The sequence below is a fragment of the Brassica napus genome, unplaced genomic scaffold, assembly GCF_020379485.1.
Source record: "Brassica napus cultivar Da-Ae unplaced genomic scaffold, Da-Ae ScsIHWf_1065;HRSCAF=1509, whole genome shotgun sequence".
Taxonomy (NCBI): Eukaryota; Viridiplantae; Streptophyta; class Magnoliopsida; order Brassicales; family Brassicaceae; genus Brassica; species Brassica napus.
In genome coordinates this window covers 51,308-72,664 of record NW_026014493.1, presented here as the reverse complement: position 1 = coordinate 72,664, position 21,357 = coordinate 51,308, and the positions used below count along the sequence as shown (strand labels likewise).

At 35.2% G+C, this 21,357-nt stretch overlaps 2 protein-coding genes, 1 long non-coding RNA gene and 1 pseudogene across 6 annotated transcripts; 1 reads left to right on the top strand and 3 right to left on the bottom strand.

Annotated features, from left to right (window-relative positions):
• Nucleotides 1-949: 949 nt before the first annotated feature.
• On the top strand, nt 950-3,639 carry LOC106422586. 4 transcript variants are annotated; one of them, XR_001284503.3, is made up of 6 exons: nt 950-1,252; nt 1,369-2,003; nt 2,108-2,138; nt 2,216-2,279; nt 2,450-2,504; nt 3,220-3,639. It is a non-coding gene; the product is annotated as an uncharacterized LOC106422586 (long non-coding RNA). The 4 variants fall into 4 exon arrangements; XR_001284506.3 differs by having other exon boundaries at nt 2,943-3,639; XR_001284504.3 differs by having other exon boundaries at nt 2,443-2,504.
• Nucleotides 3,640-10,746: 7,107 nt separating this feature from the next.
• LOC125595442 lies at nt 10,747-14,944 on the bottom strand (annotated as a pseudogene).
• Nucleotides 12,662-13,566, bottom strand: LOC125595445 (glutathione S-transferase T3-like). The gene is made up of 3 exons (XM_048771228.1): nt 13,258-13,566; nt 12,918-13,213; nt 12,662-12,689 (listed from the first exon to the last, which is right to left on the bottom strand). The coding sequence occupies exons 1-3, from the start codon at nt 13,564-13,566 to the stop codon at nt 12,662-12,664; spliced, it is 633 nt and encodes a 210-aa protein (XP_048627185.1).
• A 1,386-nt stretch (nt 14,945-16,330) lies between the features above and the next one.
• LOC111213835 (glycine-rich cell wall structural protein 1-like) lies at nt 16,331-18,783 on the bottom strand. Its single transcript, XM_048771225.1, has one exon. The coding sequence runs from the start codon at nt 18,513-18,515 to the stop codon at nt 16,587-16,589; it is 1,929 nt and encodes a 642-aa protein (XP_048627182.1). The 5' UTR covers nt 18,516-18,783; the 3' UTR covers nt 16,331-16,586.
• Nucleotides 18,784-21,357: the final 2,574 nt, after the last annotated feature.

Here is a 21,357-nt window from a genome sequence, read left to right as displayed (position 1 = left end):
TGGGTGTGCAAATCAATCTCTAGTTTATGTTAAACATAATCCCTGGATCTGAAGAAACATTTATATCTCAAAACCTAAATGTTGTCTGAATAAACATTTATGTCATTGTGATTACTTGATATTTCCCACTAACAATATTATGCTCTTGAGTCACTACAAATTTCATATGATTAATTGAATTTTTAATGGACTCAAATATTCCCATTACAGACTTCAATTTCTCTCCACTTCTCATGTGTTGAAACCCTTTGCTCTACAGCTAAGCTAACACGCCATGTTCTCCGTTTGCCACATTTTTGCGATGAAAATAAGAAGGTGATTATATTTGAAGTAAGATATCTAAAAGTTACACTTTGTCAAACAAATAGTTATATCACAACTTCCATTGTTCTCACTCATTCTCATGTGAACGCCAGTTCTTTTCCTTGTAAATGCTCTTACACAGGTGAATTGAATCTTATTTTATGTCTCACGGTCCCAGGCATAAAGCATGTTGTCATGTCCATTGACCATTCTCTGTTTCTGAGATAAATCTTATCATTGATAGCCGATGATAGCAACAACTACATTATGCATTCGGGTTCTACAAAAGCTTCACATTTGAAATCTGAATCTCTGCCAAATGTAGTTTGAAGACCATGGAAAGAACAAGTTCTTTATTTAATCGCTCATCTATTAACCTTTTCGTTTACATTGTCCAATAATATTTTAATTATCTATCTTGATTAGAAAGTATACCCACATCGAATTCTTCAATAAATAGCATTTCCTCACTTATAATAAAAGTCCAAATCTTATTATATAAAGGAGTGTTTACCTGGCCCTCCACGTAGAAAAGTGGCTGTGGGCGTGACACTTGTCCAACTAATAAAACGCTCCCTTTCATTTTATTTTTCACGTCAGTCCGTTGGGCCTGTCTTAATAATTTATATGGACGTTTTGCATTGTTGAGCCTATACCGAACCAGACCGTGATATGATGTATTCTAAACGCTGCGTTTTTAATTATGCCTTCTATCGCTCTCCTTCTCCGCCGTAGGTGCATTTAGGGTTTCCATGGAAACTGATTCTTCTTCCTCAGGATCCAGCAATCAATCGGCGCCGTAGTGAATCTAGATTTTCCAACGAGCTATTCATCTTCTTCCTACTGATCAAGTAATCAGTCGATTACGGAATCGTTGCTATTAAATTCTCTCTTTAAATCAATCTACACGATATCTCTTCAAAAGCGGTGGTGGTTCGACTATAATAAGGTTAACATCCCTACAATCTATAGCATCCTATCAATCTATTAGAACAAAGTAATCTCCTTATTTTCTGAAAAATTTGCTAATGCTCGAGTTTTCCTTTCCGATTTGAAATCTGGCAGATGTTCTTCCACAGTGGAGGTTAGGTTATTGCCTTTCTGAGAGGCAAGGAACATCAGGCGAGGTGATGAACTGATGTCCGTAGATACGCTCCTGCTTCCGTTTTAGAATTCCGATTGTATGTATATAAGTTGATTTTCCCCAAATTATAAGAATTTTCACTGAGCGTTTATTAGTTGTGACTTTCTACGATTTACTTTCAAGCAAATCTTATGCCAGCCACCATTGGTCCCTATCTCACGGTGGGGTCGATGTATTCCATAACCGGTTTCGATGTGGCTCGGTGTAACCCAAACTTCAGGCTGTCGGACTCCTCTTCATTTGATTCATTGGCAAACTCCTCTCTCCTTCTTACTGACTTCAAAGCCGGTCGATGTAGCACAACCGTCGAAGTGCGGCGACCTCATCAGTCTCCGCTTGCTTTCTCCATCGACTTTAACCTAACGTTCTTGCTAATACTGCTCACCTAATCATCAGCAGACGCGTCCGGGGATGGGTCCACCAATCGTTGTCTCACTGATATCGGCTTTGGTCCTCTCAGATATTTTTTACAAATTTTCTAAAGCTTTAGAGAGATCTCAAAACGTCGACAGCCATGGCGACCACCAAAGTCCAGAGGATTATGACCCAGCCAATCGTATGTTTCCTTAGATCTTTTCTCATCCATATGTATTGTTATGACTACTTTCTCTGTATTCTTTGACTGAATTTTGCTTTCGTTTTCTATTGGTTTCGTGGCAGCTACGTAACTGAGTTTTAGGGGTTTCAAAGTGTAAGCTCCATAACAATGGATTTCCAGGTTTTCAATGTGTTTTCTTATTTATCTTCTGGTTTTTATTTGTCACGCAGAAAGTTCGAGTCCATATTTGGCTCTTTTGAGCGGAAAGATCTGAAGACTTAAGAAATAATTAATGTAAGTCATCTTTTTTTTTCTTGCACTACACATTGTTTAGCTATGAATCCGTTGCGAACAGAGTACTCTATAATTCCTAGCTTAGTTTTCTTTGTAAATCAAGTTTAAATACAGAAACAGTGTGTATATTGTTGTGTTATTGACGTCTCTTCGTTTTTGCAAGTGTTCAGGAATTCATGGTGTTCTCTTTGTGCTACTGAATTCATGGAGTACAAACACTACTGAGTAATTTCATCAACACACTTCTGAATTTTTCTTAACTTGAATATCTATCATTTTTTTTGATGCATATGTTATAATATAATCCACCACCATTGGATCTAATTTAAGTAGTTTATAAGATGATCACACAGAGGAAACACTGAACTGGAGTTTGAACTATATTTTTCTTTGTGCTTAAAAGTATCCATTGTTCATGTGTATGAATGATTGCAACACCATTGGGTTCACTCTTGGGTTCATACCTTCTGAGATCATTCTTTCAACCCCTTCTATGACCATTTTACCAATCATGTCTTTTAATGTATTTATCTATAATTTTCTTATTGAGTAATAGAGGGTTGCTTCACATTTTATTTTAACTTAAGGTCATGTTCTTGATTCACCTTTCTCCTTCACATTATGTATCTGCGGTTGATCAAAATTACATGCTTATGGTGACAGGGGCTATGTCTTGATGCATGCATAAGCTACATAGATGGTGCTTATGATCTTTTCCAACTTGCCACGCTAAGCTATATGTTAATTTAGCGCAGACATATTAATCTTTATGTTTTTCATTTTCCTCTGCTGTTTGTCGACAGAATTTGAGAGCTAATATGTATTTGACTACATAGAGCTTCAAGCTATATTTTCGAAGTGTGAAGAGAGTTTATTTTTAGCAACTTATTTGCTTCTTTTGAGATATCTATATTGATCATTAGAACATAATAACTTGCAGAAAAGGTAGCAAGATGGAACAAGGTGACCGAGAAGTATAAAAAAGTTGCTTTCGTCCTGGACCTGGATGATAGATTTGGATATGTATCTATGCCCAGCTTAGGCCACAAAAACTTCTCACAGGCCGTAAACATACATGATCGTGACACAATCGCATATACTGGTATCGTTGGTATAATGGATCACTGGAAGTTAGATTGGGATGAGGTAGTGATACCTCTCTCTGAAGGGTTATGAGCCGATTTGAGTCCATAGGTGCAGGATTAGTAATGTCACGAGGTGATACAGATTTGAAGGAGTGGCTAATATATTTCCACCTTTGTATAACGAGTGACAGTTTGTAAAAGGTAAATTCCATGCATGCTTTTTAAATGTCGTAATTAGCAGCTTATGATGAATAGTTATATTTAAATTAACTTCAGATAGTTTTTTTTTTTTGAAAAAAAATTAACTTCAGATAGTTCACACAAAGGATTATATCTTTGTTCATAGGTTTTCTAAGCTTCATTTCAACTTCTCATCAGCCCCTCCATCATTAACCAAACAGATTTATGGGCGTACGAAAGATAAACAAGTATATAATAGGTGTATAGTTAGAGAACAGGTGTGGCATATACAAAAAGAGAAGGAGCCTGAGAGCTTGACTCCATAAAAATCCAGTAAATTTAAAAACGAAAGATAAAAAAAATAAAAAATAAATAAATAAACGAAAGATACGTACATATAATCTAGAAAAATACACTACCATAGCAATAAAAAAAGTTTTGGTCACAAAAATAGACCACAAAGATGAAAATTACCAAAATATTTTATTAAAAAAGGAAATATATATTTATACCCATAGAATTAATTAATCCAAACTTAGGGTTTAGAGTTAAAGGGCGAAGATTTGAGATTGAGGTTTAAAATTTTATAAAATAAAAAATAAATATTAAAAATTTGAAAATAAAAATTTTAAAATTAATTTCAAAAAGTATTTTCGAATTACAAAAATAAAATTTGAAAAATAAAATAAAAAAAAATCGATTTTTTTTTAAAAAAAATCGATTTTTTTTTAAAAAAAATACATTTTTATAAAAAAAAAATTCAAATTTGCAAACATATAATCTAAAACTATATTTTTTTATTTTTTTTATTTTTTATATCTAGAGTATTAGTTTCATTTTACCTATTAAATGAAACATTTTGGTCATTTTCCTCTTTGTGCTCTATTTTTGTGACCAAAACTTGAATTTAGGAGAATTGCGCTATAATCTAAGTGGTGTGTGTGTGTTTTATGTTATTTTACTACTAATAGTGTTTTCTTTCTCTATTTGCTTGACTACTTAATGGCTAAGATTAAGGATTTCCAAAGAGCTTACTTTGTATCTAGAGTAATTTGATGCAATACAAAAAATTTCTTCGTTACTCTTCCAAATTTTCTTTATTTTCGATATCTGAGGATCCATTTCTAACATTTCCATACATTTTTCAATCACTTCTATATAATTGTAACTTAACTTATTAGTAATTTGGATTTGGCTCCAGTTTGTAAATTAAATCTTCGTTTGCAAATTCTGGATTAAAATTACTTAGCTTATACACAAAATTAGCCTTAAACATTTTACCAAATAATATGTCTTTACAGACTCCCAACGGCAACGTTACATAAGCATCTCAAGGGTATATAATAACAAACACGCTATTACATTCCAATCGACATTTCTCATCCACAAACTAACGTTGAAAATGAATACGATTAAGTCACTAAACAAATGGCAAATATTCTAGCACGAACCAGTCTTAAATTATACTATTTATATTTTTAATAGGTTATGCTATTTATATATTAAATAAACATACAAAATATAGAATCAAAATTAAAATTTAAACAAAAAACACAAACTAAACAAAAAATCCGGACCTAGCCCGGGCCGACCCTAGTGGTAAATGAAAATATGATCTTGTCTTGGAGCTGTCCCAATAACAACTCTCTCATTCGAGACAAATGGCAACAACATTAGACTACTAATACTAAATAAAAAAAATTCAACTAACCATTGCAAAATTTCTAGAAATTGTATTATTTATCATAAGTCAAAGTGTTAGCTTAGAATATAAAAAAATAGTTTTCCAAAAAAAAAATATTATCCAACATAATTAAGCTATACTCTGTGCGTAGCACGGCGAAACCATTAGTATAGAAATAGAAAAAACATATCTAATGCAAATCATATGGGAATTATATTAGGTAATTTAAAATTTTAAGATATTGATATTTGGTTATTCAAAAAAATTTGTTCAAATATTTTATAGATCTCGTCAAGATATTTTAAGTAATTTAACGTTTAAAGCTTAATATATTTCAGTGGCACATTTGCAAATACTAAAATAAATCAAGGAGATCTCAAAAGTCTCATATTTTAATAGTATTGATTAATTTAATTGCACAAATTATAATTATTAGGATGAAAGAAGGGGAGTGAAAACTGAATATGAAATAAAGATAAATCAAATGTAAACAGGAATTAAAAATGTAAAAAATAACGTAAATCAAACTTTTTACTTTCTTCGTTTTAACTGGAAGATTTTTTTGTTATGCACGATCAAACGAACAATAATTAAATTCATTAATTTATAAACTTATATCGCCCAATTATTTGTATTTTTATTTTTAACAATTGGATGAAATTCTTTTGATTTTTATCGAAGGGTCCAAAATTAAACTCAATTATCCATAAACCTATTTTCATCAACCAAACAACAATTATTAGTTTCACTATTTCTTTTTTTAACCAGGTGACCGAGTCCATTTACAAAAGGACAATTTTGTCCTAGCAAAAAGTGTTCATCCAGGTCAATGTGTTTGTACATGTAAGAAAACACAAATGTGGTTCCATATGTAACTCACTCATAAGACTTGATAAAACTTGTTTTAGCGGTTGTTTAACTTAGTTAAACTTGTTTGTTTATGTAACTAAGTAACATATAGTAAAATTGATAATGGTATACCAACTTTAGTAAGAGTTCGAGATACTTGGTAAAACTTATTTGTATAAGACTTTTTTTAACACAACAATTTTTCATTCATAAGCTTAACCTGATACAAAGATAAGAGCAACATCAAGAACTCGATGTGCAGGTCTAATGGAAATTTTATAAACAAGGCCATGAAGATATAGAGACACAAACTTAGACAAGTTTGATAATAAGTTGAAAGAGATTCTAAAGGTACCACACACACGAGCAAACTCACAAAGAGATTACATTGTCCTTCAAAATCTTCAACCGTGGAAATAGTCACCGTCACGATACCCCGATTCTCATTTGGATGAGTCTCGTTGTACCTTTTAGTCCCAAACGAACCATTACACAAGGCAAGAAGCGGTAAGGAAATCGACGAAGTTTCTTGGCTTTGAAGCCAAAAGAAAAGTACCTCACATGAGGAATTTTGATGGAACTTTTCACTCCTACAAAGAGGAGGAAGATGGAAAAGGATCTCTCATGGCTCCAGCATGATGAAGTTTTGCTAGCCATTTTGAAAGAAAAAAAGACTAAGGTACTACAATCTTCAAGCTTTAAGAGACTCCAACCTAATATGAACTTGATTTGATACTAGCACTTGTTGGAGTTGGACGTTGATGATGAACTTTGCTTAGAAATTTGGAGTTAACTCCAAAGATTGCACCAAAGAAAGAGACGCGTACTTCTGAGCTTTTCATATTCACATCGGACAGATAGATGGGCTTAACAATAGATTCCAAGAGAGTAAGCATTGAGTTCAGGCAGAAAACTCCCACTCCAGCGCCAACGCCGAGCCGATGGTCAGTGAAGTCTAGTAAGCTTCGATAGAATGAGCATTCATCGGTATGTGCAGCTGCAAGCGGATTTTCTGGTGAGAGTCCAGAGCCGAAGAGGCTAACAGATCATGTCTACAGAGAAGCAGAATGGTATGGCTGGTGATACAAGTCTGAGAAGGGAACGTGTCTTCACCGGAGCAGAAGAGATGACCGGCAAAGAAAGAGCTGTTGGATTGGAGGTGGAGACAGAGCGTCGTGATTCCATATCTGGTTGCCGAGAAAGAAGTCGTACACATCGGAAGACAGATCTACAGTTGAAATCAGAGCACTTGAACAAGCCAGAGAATGACGAGTGAAGACCATGGACCAAAGGGCTTGGATGCAGTGTTGAAGTTTCAGATCTTGCCACAAGGATAAGTGTGGAGCCCCACACACACGAGTAGCCATACTTAGATCTGAAGCAAGTTTTGCAGATAACGGCGGAAGGGTGTTACAGGTGATGAACAAGAGCCAGAGAGCTTGGGTGTGGTAACGGCGACGAGGACATTATTGAGTTATTCTTGTTTATGAGTTATTCTAGGTTCACCGACCAATAAAAAATTATCTATGAGTTATTGTTGAGTTCACCTTCGGGTTAATTCGTAGGTTCACTAACCAATACGAATTTGTTATTTGATATTTAGTATTTTTTTAAAAAAAAATATGTATTATCAAATTATATTATGTTTTTAAAATAAAAACATAAAATAAATAAATAATAGGAATAGTTGCAAAAAAAAAAAGAATTTTAAAAATATATTTTTAATACTGTCAGCAAAACACTAAACCCTAAATTTTAAACTCTTGGATAAACCCTAAACCTTTGGATAAATCTTAAACCCTAAATCAAAAACACTAAATACTAAATCTTAAAAATCTTAAATCATTAATCCTAATCCCTATATCATTGGATAAAAACAAATAAAAATAGTAATAGTTTTTTTTTTTGAACTGGAAAATAGTAGTAGTTGCTAAAAAAAAAGATTTTTTTTAAATATTTTTAACGTCGTTGGCAAAACACTAAACCCTAAATACTAAACACTAAACTCTTAACCCTTGAATAAACCATAAACCCTAGGGTTTAGGATTTATCCAAGGGTTTAAGGGTTAGGATTAAGGGTTTAGTGTTTTTAAGATTTAGTATTTAGTGTTTTGATTTAGGGTTTAGGAATTATCCAAGGGTCAATGGTTTATTCAAGGGTTTACAGTTTAGGGTTTATGATTTAGCGTTTAGTGTTTTGCTGACGGCATTAAAAATATTTAATTTTTTTTTGCAACTATTACTATTTTTTATTTAGTTTTACTTTTTTATTTTAAAAGTATAATATAATTTGACAACATTTTATTTTTTTTAAGATAATAAATATAAAATAACAAATTTTTATTGATTGGTAAACCTACATGTTTACCCTCGAAGACGAACCCAATAATAGGAGGTGAACCCAATAATACCTCTTTGTTTATTGTTTACCATGCTTTACTTTCTGATTAAAAAATGCTAAGTCCTAAAATTCTGTTTATTGTTTAGGTTTTTAAGCTTGTGATTACTTCATAGTTCACTAACATGTAGACTAGTTCGAACTTCTAATAAGAGGCCTAAAATAATAAAAAGAGTCTCTGAGTAAGAGGGATCAAAGGTTAGAAGACGTGTTTCGAGCTCTGAACGTAAAGTTGCCATATATATATCTATAATATTATTTGAGAAGTCAGCTTCCAATGTGTCGCGTTCACGTTAACTCTCACGATGGTTGATTACACTGATACTTTTAATGAATTTAAAGTATTACATTTAAATACTATTACAGATTTTTTATTTAGTTTCCTTTTTAAAATTTTTCAAATAACATATATAATAAAAAGAAAATATTTATAAAGTTTAAAAAGTAAATTTAAAAACGAAAATATATGTATATATAATATGATTTCATTAAAAAAGAAAGTTCAGAAAATAGTAATATTCCATTTAAAAAAATATTTATAAATAACATAAAATATACTTTTGAAGTAATAAAATAGTTTATTTATACAGTATATATATTTTCTTTATATGAATATATATATATATATATATATGTGTATATAATGTGAATACCAAAGAAAATCAAATACTTACATAATATTTTAAAATAGCATAACACTATATACTTTAACGAGAGAGATATATTATATTTTATCATTATTAAAATTATATGTTTTCTTAATATATAATTTGCTTTCAAATTTTTATGTTTGTAGAACTTAATATATAATCAAGATACCAAAGAAAATCTGAATTCCCATTTTAATATTATTTAAAATAAATTTCAATTTACCATTCAATAAATCTAAGGCATAAAATTATTTAGAATTTAGAAAATATTTTAATTATTGTAAATATTAATATGATGTTCATGAACTTCCAAAAATGTATGAGTTACTTATGTATGTACATATATATATGCATGAAACTTTAGAGTATTATCGTTATATTAATTTATGTAATTTGGAATCAAAGACTTTAGTTTATTTTTTATTTTATTCTAAACACAATATATCTTAAGGTACACTTAATTTTCCTAAAATATATTTACATATTTAAGATAACAACAAGCGTAAATGCATATAAGAAAATTAATGAAAATTTTAATATATTTTGAATAAAACATTTAATAGTTGAATTTAGAAAAATATATGCAATCGAATATACCCAAATGATAACTAAATAGACTATAAAAAAAACTCGACTAGATATAACATATCTAAAATAATATGTCTAACTAAAGTAATATAATATTATTAATATAAATTATAAATTAATTTAAAATTAAAAATAAATAGCAATCAATTATTATAATATATTTACTTTATAAATATTTATATCCGTGCATGAGCACGGAAAAATCAACTAGTAGTTCAATATATATTATTTTATGTTTTTGTCGCAGATATATATATATATATATATATATATACTTTTTTTTTTTTTTTTTTTGCTAACTGTCTCAGATATATTTGACGATGCGTTTTAATCAACTATCAGTTTATTCAAAGATCACACGATTGCATACATTATCGATACCTGGGCTAGTCTATAGAGAAGCAGAATGGTATGGCTGGTGATACAAGTCTGAGAAGGGAACGTGTCTTCACCGGAGCAGAAGAGATGACCGGCAAAGAAAGAGCTGTTGGAATGGAGGTGGAGACAGAGCGTCGTGATTCCATATCTGGTTGCCGAGAAAGAAGTCGTACACATCGGAAGACAGATCTACAGTTGAAATCAGAGCACTTGAACAAGCCAGAGAATGACGAGTGAAGACCATGGACCAAAGGGCTTGGATGCAGTGTTGAAGTTTCAGATCTTGCCACAAGGATAAGTGTGGAGCCCCACACACACGAGTAGCCATACTTAGATCTGAAGCAAGTTTTGCAGATAACGGCGGAAGGGTGTTAGAGGTGATGAACAAGAGCCAGAGAGCTTGGGTGTGGTACGGCGACGAGGACATTAGAGCATATGCAATGGTCATCCCCCAAGGGGAGTCCTTACCATTTTTTTATTATTAATTTTTTTTTTTAAATAGTTAAGGATTTATATTAAGAAGCTCGGTGCAATGGTGATATCCGATTAGGAGTCGTTAGAGAAAAAAATTTTGTTTTTTAAAAAAATGAAAAATTATTTTAAATTATTAGAAGTTAAAATATTACAATACATAGAATTTTTTTAAAAAAAGATACAATGATAAAACTTAAAATACCCTAATTATTAATCTTCCTCACCAAATTTGTTCCAAATATTTTCGATTAAATCATTCTTCAATCGTTCATGTATTTGCCTATCACGAAGATCATTCTGATTGGGAAACATATTATTCAGATTTGTAGGCCTCTCGGTTTCAACCTCTGAACTTCTGGTGACGTCTCCTTCTGCAAATTCTGAAATATCAAATGTATCCATCTCGTTCATTTTCGACTATCATATTGTGTAGTATGATACATGCTCTCATAATCTTCCCTATCTTTGCCTTGTTCATTGAAAGAGCCGGGTTTTTCACAATCGCAAACCGGGCTTGTAGAACTCCAAAAGCCCGCTCCACATCTTTACGGGTTGCTTCTTGAACTTTAGCAAATAACTCTTGTTTAGGAGTTTGGGGGGAGTGTGATAGATTGGATAAATGTTGACCATTTTGGATATATCCCGTCTGTGAGGTAGTACGCCAATTTATACGGATGCCCGTTGACCACGTACTTTACCCTGGGGGCACGACCTTCTAAAATGTCATAAAAAACAGGAGACCGATCGAGGACATTGAGATCGTTTAAGGTACCTGGAGGACCAAAAAAGGCGTGCCATATCCAAAGATCTTGTGAAGCTACAGCCTCTAATACAATTGTCGGTTTTCCTTATCCACGTGTGTATTGTCCTTTCCAAGCGGTCGGACAATTTTTCCACTCCCAATGCATACAGTCAATGCTCCCGACCATCCCAGGAAACCCGCGTGTCTCTCCAATATCGAGAAGTCGTCGAAGATCCGTCGGTGTGGGTCTTCGTAGATACTCATCTCCAAACAACCGGATGATTCCATCAGTGAACTTATGTAAACACAAAAGTGCAGTGCTCTCACCAATTCGGAGATACTCGTCAACCGCATCAGCTGCAGAACCATAAGCAAGCTGACGAATTGTTGCCGTACATTTTTGAAGCGGTGTATGACCAAACCTCCCGGTTGCATCTTGTCTATGTTGAAAGAACGGAATGTTCTCTGAGAGTTCATAGACAATACGCATGAATAAATCCTTATTCATGCGAAAACGCCGTCTGAACTGTGCCGAGTATGTCGCGTCTACGCTGAAGTAGTCATTCCATAAACGGTTATGGCCTCCTTCACGATATCGTTCTACATAAGCACGTCTCCGTCGATTATTTGGTTGGGGCTCCACAATATCATTGTATGTATCTTCGACGATTTGGTCGATAATATCATCCAATCTTTCGTCGACATCATCAGATGATGATGATGATGACATTAGTAGATATTCCTACGGTCAAAAAATATTATTATTTTCATTTGATCAAAAAGTATACTAAGAAGTAATTTAATGAATTATTTTGACTTTACATACCATACTACAAGTTTACAATTTTAATGAAATATTTGGCTTTACATACCATAGTATATTTCTGTACATGAAAGTTTCAGTTATTACATACCATACTACAAGTTTTAGTTGTAAAATGGAAACAACAATTAGATAATAACAGAGGTAAGGTATACTGAGAGGAAACATGTAACTTCGTAAATCAATTGCATTGCAAGAAACATGTAACTTCGTAAATCAACTTGATTAAGCAAGAAACAAGTGCATGAAAAATAAATTCAAGCTTAAACAACAAGAACCATAGTTAAAGAGTAAACCTGAGTAGAGAGCTATTACAAGAGTAGAAGGAGATCTTGGTTCACAAATATTACAAAGCTTTCTGATGTTTAGTACAATGAGAAACATAGAGAGCTATTACATGGCCGAGTACTTATAGTACCTAAAAGTGGAAAACAACTACCCCGTCACTTGTGAGCTGGAGCTACAATCCAAAATGCTCTCACTACTCCAAATGTATCCGTGACTACTTCATCTTGCTAAAGACCAAAACACTTAGACGCCTGTGACTACTTCACCTAACCTGCAACAACATATTAAAAACATGTTAGCTTAGCTGTAAAACAACATGAAACAACATAGTACACATGGACTACTAAGCAACCTCAATCAACACAGAGTTCACATCATATCATTTCAGACATTAGCTTCAGTTTAAGTGATGTTTCGATATCAGATAAAGGCTCTTTCTTCGCCAGCAAGCGATTAAGGAGTTTGTTTTTTGAAAGTTTTTCCTTAAGTTCTAACACACTTGGACAACTCTTCTTCTTTACCACTCTTCTTCTTCTTCTTACTGCCACCTTTCGCAGCCCTTACCCCGATTGGTCTCTCCTCTGGATCTCCCACGTCCGCTTCTTCTGTATCAACCTCCAAGACGGACCTCCGCTTTTCCTTTCCACCTTCCTTAGCCACATAAATCGAGGCCCATTTCTGGTCATGCCTCAGCTCCCTCCAGCAGTGATCAAGTGTGAACTTGTAACCATACTTGGTGAAGAATATATCTAATGCAGCTTTCATCAGATCATCATCATCATTTTCCCCACTTTTCTGCGTCCTCAAAGCTGCATCATAGCTTCCAGTAAACTGCATACTTCCCCGTTGATCCTACTCCACCTCTGTTTGCAAGAAGTAATCTCTCGCGCTGTTTGACCAACGAGCAGAGGGCTTGCGTTGTAGTACTCTACAATACGCTTCCAGAAAGCCCCAACTCTCTGCTCGTTGCCAATGATAGGATCCTTACTGGTGTTAAGCCAAGCACCAATAAGGATCTTATCTTCTCTAGGAGAATATTTCCTCCTCTCAGCAGACTGAGCAGGAACTTCAGACCCGAACCAATAAGGTTCGGGTGATTCAAGGTCTATAGGTATTTGACTATGCAGAAGGTTTGTGAAACCATCCATCTCTCTAGTTTTTATTCTGTGTTACTCTAGTAGTTACACAGAGGCTTAAGTAAGCCATGTTTATTTATTATACAATTAAAGTTGAGCAGTTAGGAAGATAGGAAGCAAACTACAAGCATTTAACAACAATGAAATCCTAAGTACTATACTAGCAAACAGAGGTGATGATAGGAAGCATACTAGCCTATTTAAAACCAATCAAATCAAACGGGTTGGAAAGACATAAAGTAATTCAGTAGCATTTATTACTCTTGTCCTAATTTTTATTCTACCACCAAACACCATTCAAACCATTCTAACAATATGAATTTCTTTTGAAGAGAAAATCCAAAGTGAAGTGATTAAAACCATAGTACCTGACTTATTTGGCCACTTGTGCGGTGATAGAATAGTCCCGTTTGAAGCCTTTGAAGGAACTCCTGCAAAAACATAAGATAATGCAGTCAAATGTTGTAAAACCATCGATTAATCTATATATTAATTCCAATGAACTCTAAAACTTACCACGTAGAACGAAGAATAGCAAAGCTATCACCACTAGTACGCACACCATTAGCTTAACTCGTGCTAAATCCTTTCCTAACTCGTGCACACTCTTCTCTAGCAGCAGCAACTTCTGCTCTCTCTCTGTACCTTCTTCATTAAGCCGCCTTAGCTGCGTCTGAAAGTCCCTCATCTCCTCCTGAACCGCTTTCTCTATATCGAAGCTACTCTCTGCCTCATCCGCCGTTGCACGTTCCGCGTACAACCGAGCTTCATCCGCGTACAACTGAGCTTCTTCTTCGAGAAGTGAGGTTACGTCCACCTCCGCGGATGATGAGGACGGCTGGCTGTAGCTATATTGTCCCATTCTCGTTAACCTCGACCATAAGAGAGAAACAAGGAGCACAGATTAGCAACGATCTTCATAAAGAGAAAGACACACAAACATATCGACAAAGACACACAAAATCGAGAAGAAACGAATTGAATTCCAATGAATCCTTTATCTAACCAAAATCGAGAAGAAACAAAATGAACAAAGCGATTGAAACGATTTAAACCAAACCCCCCTTTCGTTTAATACCAAAATCGTATTCAAACCGTAATTTTGAAACGAAAAATCCCAAAATCGAAAAAACCGAACCCTAGGATATATTGAATTATTCTTGTTTATGAGTTTATGAGTTATTCTAGGTTCACCAACCAGTAAAAATTTGTTAGGAGTTATTGTTGAGTTCACCCTGAAGTTAACTTGTAGGTTCACTGACCAATAAGAATTTGTTATTTTATATTTAGTATTTTTTTTAAGAAAAATATTATTAAATTATATTATGTTTTTAAAATAAAAAAATAAAATAAATAAAAAATAGTAATAGTTGTAAAAAAAAAGAATTTAAAAAATATATTTTTAACATTGTCAGCAAAACACTAAATTCTAAATCTTAAACTCTTGGGTAAACCCAAAACCTTTGGATAAATCTTAAACCCTAAATCAAAAACACTAAACACTAAATCTTAAAAATCCTAAACCCTTAATCCTAATCTCTATATCATTGGATAAAAACAAATAAAAAATAGTAGTAGTTTTTTTTTTGAACTGGAAAATAGTAGTAGTTGCTAAAAAAAAAGAATTTTTTCAAATATTTTTAATGTCGTTGGCAAAACACTAAACTCTAAATACTAAACACTAAACTCTTAACCCTTGGATAAACCATAAACCTTAGGGTTTAGGATTTATCCAAGGGTTTAGGAGTTAGGATTAAGGGTTTAGTATTGTTAAGATTTAGTATTTAGTGTTTTGATTTAAGGTTTAGGAATTATCCAAGGGTCTATGGTTTATTCAAGGGTTTACAGTTTAGAGTTTAGGATTTAGGGTTTAGTGTTTTGCCGACGGCGTTAAAAATATTTAAATTTTTTTTTTTTGCAACTATTACTATTTTTTATTTATTTTTACTTTTTTATTTTAAAAGCATAATATAATTTGACAATATACTTTTTTTAATAACAAATTTTTATTGATTGGTAAACCTACATGTTTACTCTCGAGGGCGAACCCAATAATAGGGGCTCAACCCAATAATACCTCTTTGTTTATTGTTTAACATGCTTTACTTTCTGATTAAAAAATGCTAAGTCCTTAAATTCTGTTTATTGTTTAGGTTTTTAAGCTTGTGATTACTTCATAGTTCACTAACATGTAGACTAGTTCGAACTTCTAATAAGAGGCCTAAAATACTAAAAAGAGTCTCTGAGTAAGAGGGATCAAAGGTCAGAAGACGTGTTTTGAGCTCTGAACGTAAAAACTAAGAACATGATTAACCCGGAGTTCTTAGAGTGAAGTTTTTAGCGCAAGTTAAAAAACTGTTTCTTAACTTTTAACTAAAAAAGCTAATAACCGGTTTTTAAAGTCCTTATTTAAAAACCGGTTCTTAGCTTTTTTAGTTAAAACTTAAGAAACAGTTTTTTAACTTCCGCTAAAAACTCCACTCTAAGAACTCCGGGTTAATGATGGTTTAAAGTTACCATATATATATATCGTTCAATATATATTATTTTATGTTTTTGTCGCAGATATATATATATATATATATTATTTTTTTTGCTAACAGTCGCAGATATATTTGACGATGCGTTTTAATCAACTATCAGTTTATTCAAAGATCACACGACTACATACATTATCGATAATTGGGCTAGTCTATAGTAAAGGAGCTTGGGATCCATTGCATGTCTAAAGGACTACAATCGATTTCCTTTACAGACTTGTTTTATTACTATTATATATTTTTTTGCAACTACTTGTATTATAAAAAGTTTAGTGAACATCAAAGTTTACAACGAAACAGAAGATTCCAGAGACATAATCAACGGTATAACAAAAACAGAAAGCATTACAACATACGAAAGATATAGCCATTAAAAGACGAGTCATGCTCAGCAACACAACGAAAGACTTGTTTTATTCATTACTAATATTAAGCATGCATGGAAGTAACGTGCATGGAGTACCAAATTGTTAAGTCACTGCCCTTTCCGATTTAATGTCTTCGGTTACCAATGCCACCACCACCACCACCACCAGCTCCTCCTCCTGCACCACCTCCAGCTCCAACTCCTACACCAACATTTGCTCCGCCTCCTACACCACCGCCGACTCCTCCTCCACCCGCTAGACCACCACCAGCTCCTCCTCCTGCACCGCCTCCTGCTCCAACTCCTACACCAACATTTGCTCCACCTCCTACACCACCTCCCACTCCTCCACCACCACCGCCAAGTCCTCCACCTCCACCCCCTCCAACACCACTGCCAAAACCGCCTCCACCGCCTCCACCACCTGCACCACCACCAGCGCCTACTCCTCCTCCAGCATTTCCTCCGGCACCACCTCCCACTGCACCACCACCTCCACCGCCTGCACCTGCACCACCGCCAACTCCACCTCCTGCCCCTACACCACCGCCAACTCCACCTCCTACACCACCGCCTACTCCTCCTACTCCTCCTCCAGCATTTCCTCCGGCACCACCTCCCACTGCACCACCACCTCCACCGCCTGCACCTGCACCACCGCCAACTCCACCTCCTGCCCCTACACCACCGCCAACTCCACCTCCTACACCACCGCCAGCACCTCCACCACCAACACCACGGCCTCCTCCACCAACTCCACCACCGACTCCTCCTCCACCTACTACTCCACCGCCAGCTCCACCGCTACCACGTCCACCACCACGGCCTCCTCCACCAACTCCACCACCAATTCCTCCTCCGGCTCCTACACCACCGCCAGCTCCACCGCTACCACGTCCACCACCACCACCTCCTCCACCAATACCACCACCTGCACCACCACCTACTCCACCTCCGATAGCACCACCTCCACCATCTCCGACACCACCACCTGTACCACCACCTACTCCGCCTCCTCCACCAACTCCACCACCAATTCCTCCTCCGGCTCCTACACCACCGCCAGCTCCACCGCTACCACGTCCACCACCACCACCTCCTCCACCAATACCACCACCTGCACCACCACCTACTCCACCTCCGATAGCACCACCTCCGACACCACCACCTGTACCACCACCTACTCCACCTCCGATAGCACCACCTCCACCACCTCCGACACCACCACCTGCACCACCACCTACTCCACCTCCAACACCACCACCTACTGCACCTCCAGCACCACCACCTACTGCACCTCCAGCACCACCTCCAACACCACCTCCACCAAAGCCACCAGCACCACCACCTACTCCACCTCCGGAACCACCACCACCTCCAATCGAACCACCAACACCTCCTCCAGCACCACCACCTACTCCACCTCCGGCACCACCACCACCTCCAATCGAACCACCAACACCTCCTCCACCGCCAATACTTCCACCACCTCCACCGCCAATTCCACCAGCACCAGATCCCCCACTACCCCGTCCACCACCACGTCCTCCTCCACCAACACTGCCGCCTCCACCTCCACCTGCGCTTCCACCTGCGCTTCCACCTACACCACCACCAAATCCCCCTCCAACTCCAACGCCACCACCTCCACCTACACCTCCCCCAGTACCACCACTACCACGTCCACCACCACCACCACTACCACGTCCACCACCACCATGACCACCAGCACAGCTTCCTCCATTACCACCAGTACCACTTCCACCCCCTCCACCACCAACTCCTCCTCCGGATCCAATACCACCACCTCCACCAGCACCACCACCACCGCCTATGCCTCCTCCGACTCCAATGCCACCGCCAGCACCACCTCCTGCTCCGATACTACCTCCAGCACCTCCACCTCCACTAGCACCGTCTCTTTTGTTATTGTGATGTCGGTGTTTGCTCTTGGCATGATCATCTTTGCTAGATAATTTTCCCAACACTTGAGTCGACATCAGTAACATAAACACAGACGCCACTATCCAGCCCCTTCTTAAAAACATCCCCATAGTCTCTCTTTTCTCTCTCTCTCTCTCTCTCTCTCTTAATAAAGTTAATATACACACACACACGAAACTCACTCAATTGAGACAGATTCCCAAACAATATAAGCTCGATCAGAAATACTTATTTGATTATACCATGGCGACAAGCCCTATTTATAGCAAAACCTCCATCAACAGACGCAAACACGCGTCCTTTAATCCGATGTTCATGATAAAGATGAAAACCCCACTCAAGACTCGTAAAGGCGTCTAGAGACTCCTTTGGTCGACGTGAATACGCAATATAGTCCTCTACAAGCACTAACATATACGTTAAAGCAGATAATGATGATCACTTATAGAAATATCATACACTATTTTGCTCTGGAGGCTCCTTGGTCGACATGAATACGCAATATAGTCCTCTACAAGCACTTACATCTATCTTATTAGAATATAATGCTGTTCGAAAACATAGATACCATTAAGTTAGGAAAAAAAAGGTGATAGACTTATGCTATTAAAAAAATTGTAAGTCCATTACAATATATTAAAAAGTAATGACCTTACGTTACTTGATAAACATATTCAAATCAAAATAATAATTTAAAATTAATTTATATCAAAAATTTATTCAAAAATATACATATATTCAAAAATTGATTTTTACTAACATATTTTCCAATAACCATTCTAAAAATGTTTTAAATATATATAAGAAAAATACAGTACAAAGCCCAATCTTAAAAACCAACTTAAATTATGGTTTTTATATTTCACATTAGAATTTAAAAATATAATATATATGATTATTGATATGATTGTACGTATAAAATATTATTAATTATAAGATTACTTATTTGATGACACATATAAAATATGATTAATTATATATAAAATACGATTAATTATATGAATACAAAATCTAGTATTCATTAAAGCTGATAATTAGGGGTGGGCGTACGGGTTCATTTTCGGGTCTGTTTGAGATTTCGTGTCCGGTTCAAATCTTTGATTCAAATCTTTGAGTATTCGGTTCAGATTTGGATAACCAATTTAAATATTTTAAAATATATTAAATTTATTGTATGCTTTAATTTTAAAAAAATCTATAAGCAAAAAAATATATTACATATAAATTGAATAACATATGTCAGGGTACCTAACTCAACATATAAATAGGTTTGATTTAAATATTTGGATAGATAATTAATAACTATTTAAGTATTTTTGGAGTTTTGAGTATATTTTAACTATTGTAGATATTTACGTTTGATTATTTGTATATATTTTCAAGTATTTAAATGAACTTAAAAGTATCATATATATTCTGGATGTTTTTATATATATTAAATTTAAAGTTAATTAATATATATAAGTATATAATTCTATTTTGGATACCCAAAATACTTCGGTTCAGATCGGATTATGTTTCAGTTCTTCAAATACCAAAATTTTGAATAATTCAAATATTTAATCAATTTCGGTTCGGATTGGAACTACTTATTCGGATTGAGATCAGTTCGGTTCTTCGAATTCGAGTTTTTTTGCTCAACCCTAAATAGTGACATAAAAAACAAATAACATCAGAATACATTTGCACGGACCAAAATCTAGTATTTATTAAAGCTGGTAATGATGATCACTTGTAGAAATATCATACACTCTTTGCTGTATTTATGTTTCAGTGGTTTTTAGTTAGTGGACTATTATACGTGCCTCGTTTCACCTCCTGCCAATACGCACTTCCATAAACCATCATGGTATTTTTAGTGTCGCTTTTTCATGTTTTGGACTTTTATCTATTATAGTTACAACTTACAAGGTCAAAAGGATTTCTCTAATATGCAATACGTGGCACACAAGGTTTCACACTACAAAAATTAAACTGCGTTCTTAACAGGAAAACGTTTTAATAACTATTTTTGATTATAATTTTTTCTGTATGTATATATATTTATTGTGAAATAGATCGGATGGAACTGTTTTTCGTCACTAATTCTCTCAAATAGTTGAGAGTATTTGAGATCAGAATTCTGGTTTATTTCAATCACGGTTTGTGTACTGACATAGATAACTTTTTCCAAACTAAAAGATACAGCAAACTCTAACGGTCTCCCTTCTTCCTCTTGGTTTGTTCCCCTATTGTTCCTTTCAGCCTCGGTCTTGTTCTCGTCTCTAGTTCCCGGCGTCTTTCTGGTGAGGTCCTCTGAAAAACTTTGAGCACAGATATTCAAATGTAGAACTCAAATGAATTGCAAAAACAATACTTTTATTAGAAACTCTTTAAACAAATTACACCTAATTTGTTTAATCAGGTTTACTTGACTTCACAACACGTGAATCAACACTGACCGGTTTCTAAACACTTCAGAATAGAATCATAATGATCTCTCTCTAACACAACTTTTTCTTTCTTCAAAATCTCAACTCGCTTGAACACTCAGCATCACCTTTTAAACTCCCATTCGGTGATCAGATCTTCTTGTTAAAGATAATCTCAAATCTTCAACTCAAATCCTAGAATCCCTCGATTTGATGTTTATCCTCGAAAGTGATAAGTCTTCATTTGTCACGTCATCTCCTAGGTTTGAATGACTCCCGCTAAACATTCAGACTTGATCAGCATTGTTTGGTGAATTTCAAGTCTCAACAATCTCGCCCTTTTTGAGTGTCTATGATCATCAAATACATGAGAACACGATGTACAGTACTACCAATCCTCACACACACATTAGTACTAATTAGTCACTGAATTTCATAGCATTAAGTCCAAAGATCGTTTTAATACAAAGCCGCAAGTGACTAAACACTGCACACAATGTAGAAAGTAGGAAAAATACAACCAACCGCTAATTCTCCTATC

Bases quoted from the DNA above. Each gene is read 5' to 3' on its own strand.
- LOC125595445 (XM_048771228.1), bottom strand. From the start codon at position 13,566: ATGGATGGTTTCACAAACCTTCTGCATAGTCAAATACCTATAGACCTT. The intron at 13,214-13,257 runs GTATGCAGTTTA...TTGAGGACGCAG, and splicing joins GGAGTAGGATCAACGGGGAA to AAAAGTGGGGAAAATGATGA. The intron at 12,690-12,917 runs GTGTGTTAGAAC...ATGTTGTTGCAG, and splicing joins AAAGAAGAAGAGTTGTCCAA to GTTAGGTGAAGTAGTCACAG.
- LOC111213835 (XM_048771225.1), bottom strand. From the start codon at position 18,515: ATGGGGATGTTTTTAAGAAGGGGCTGGATAGTGGCGTCTGTGTTTATG.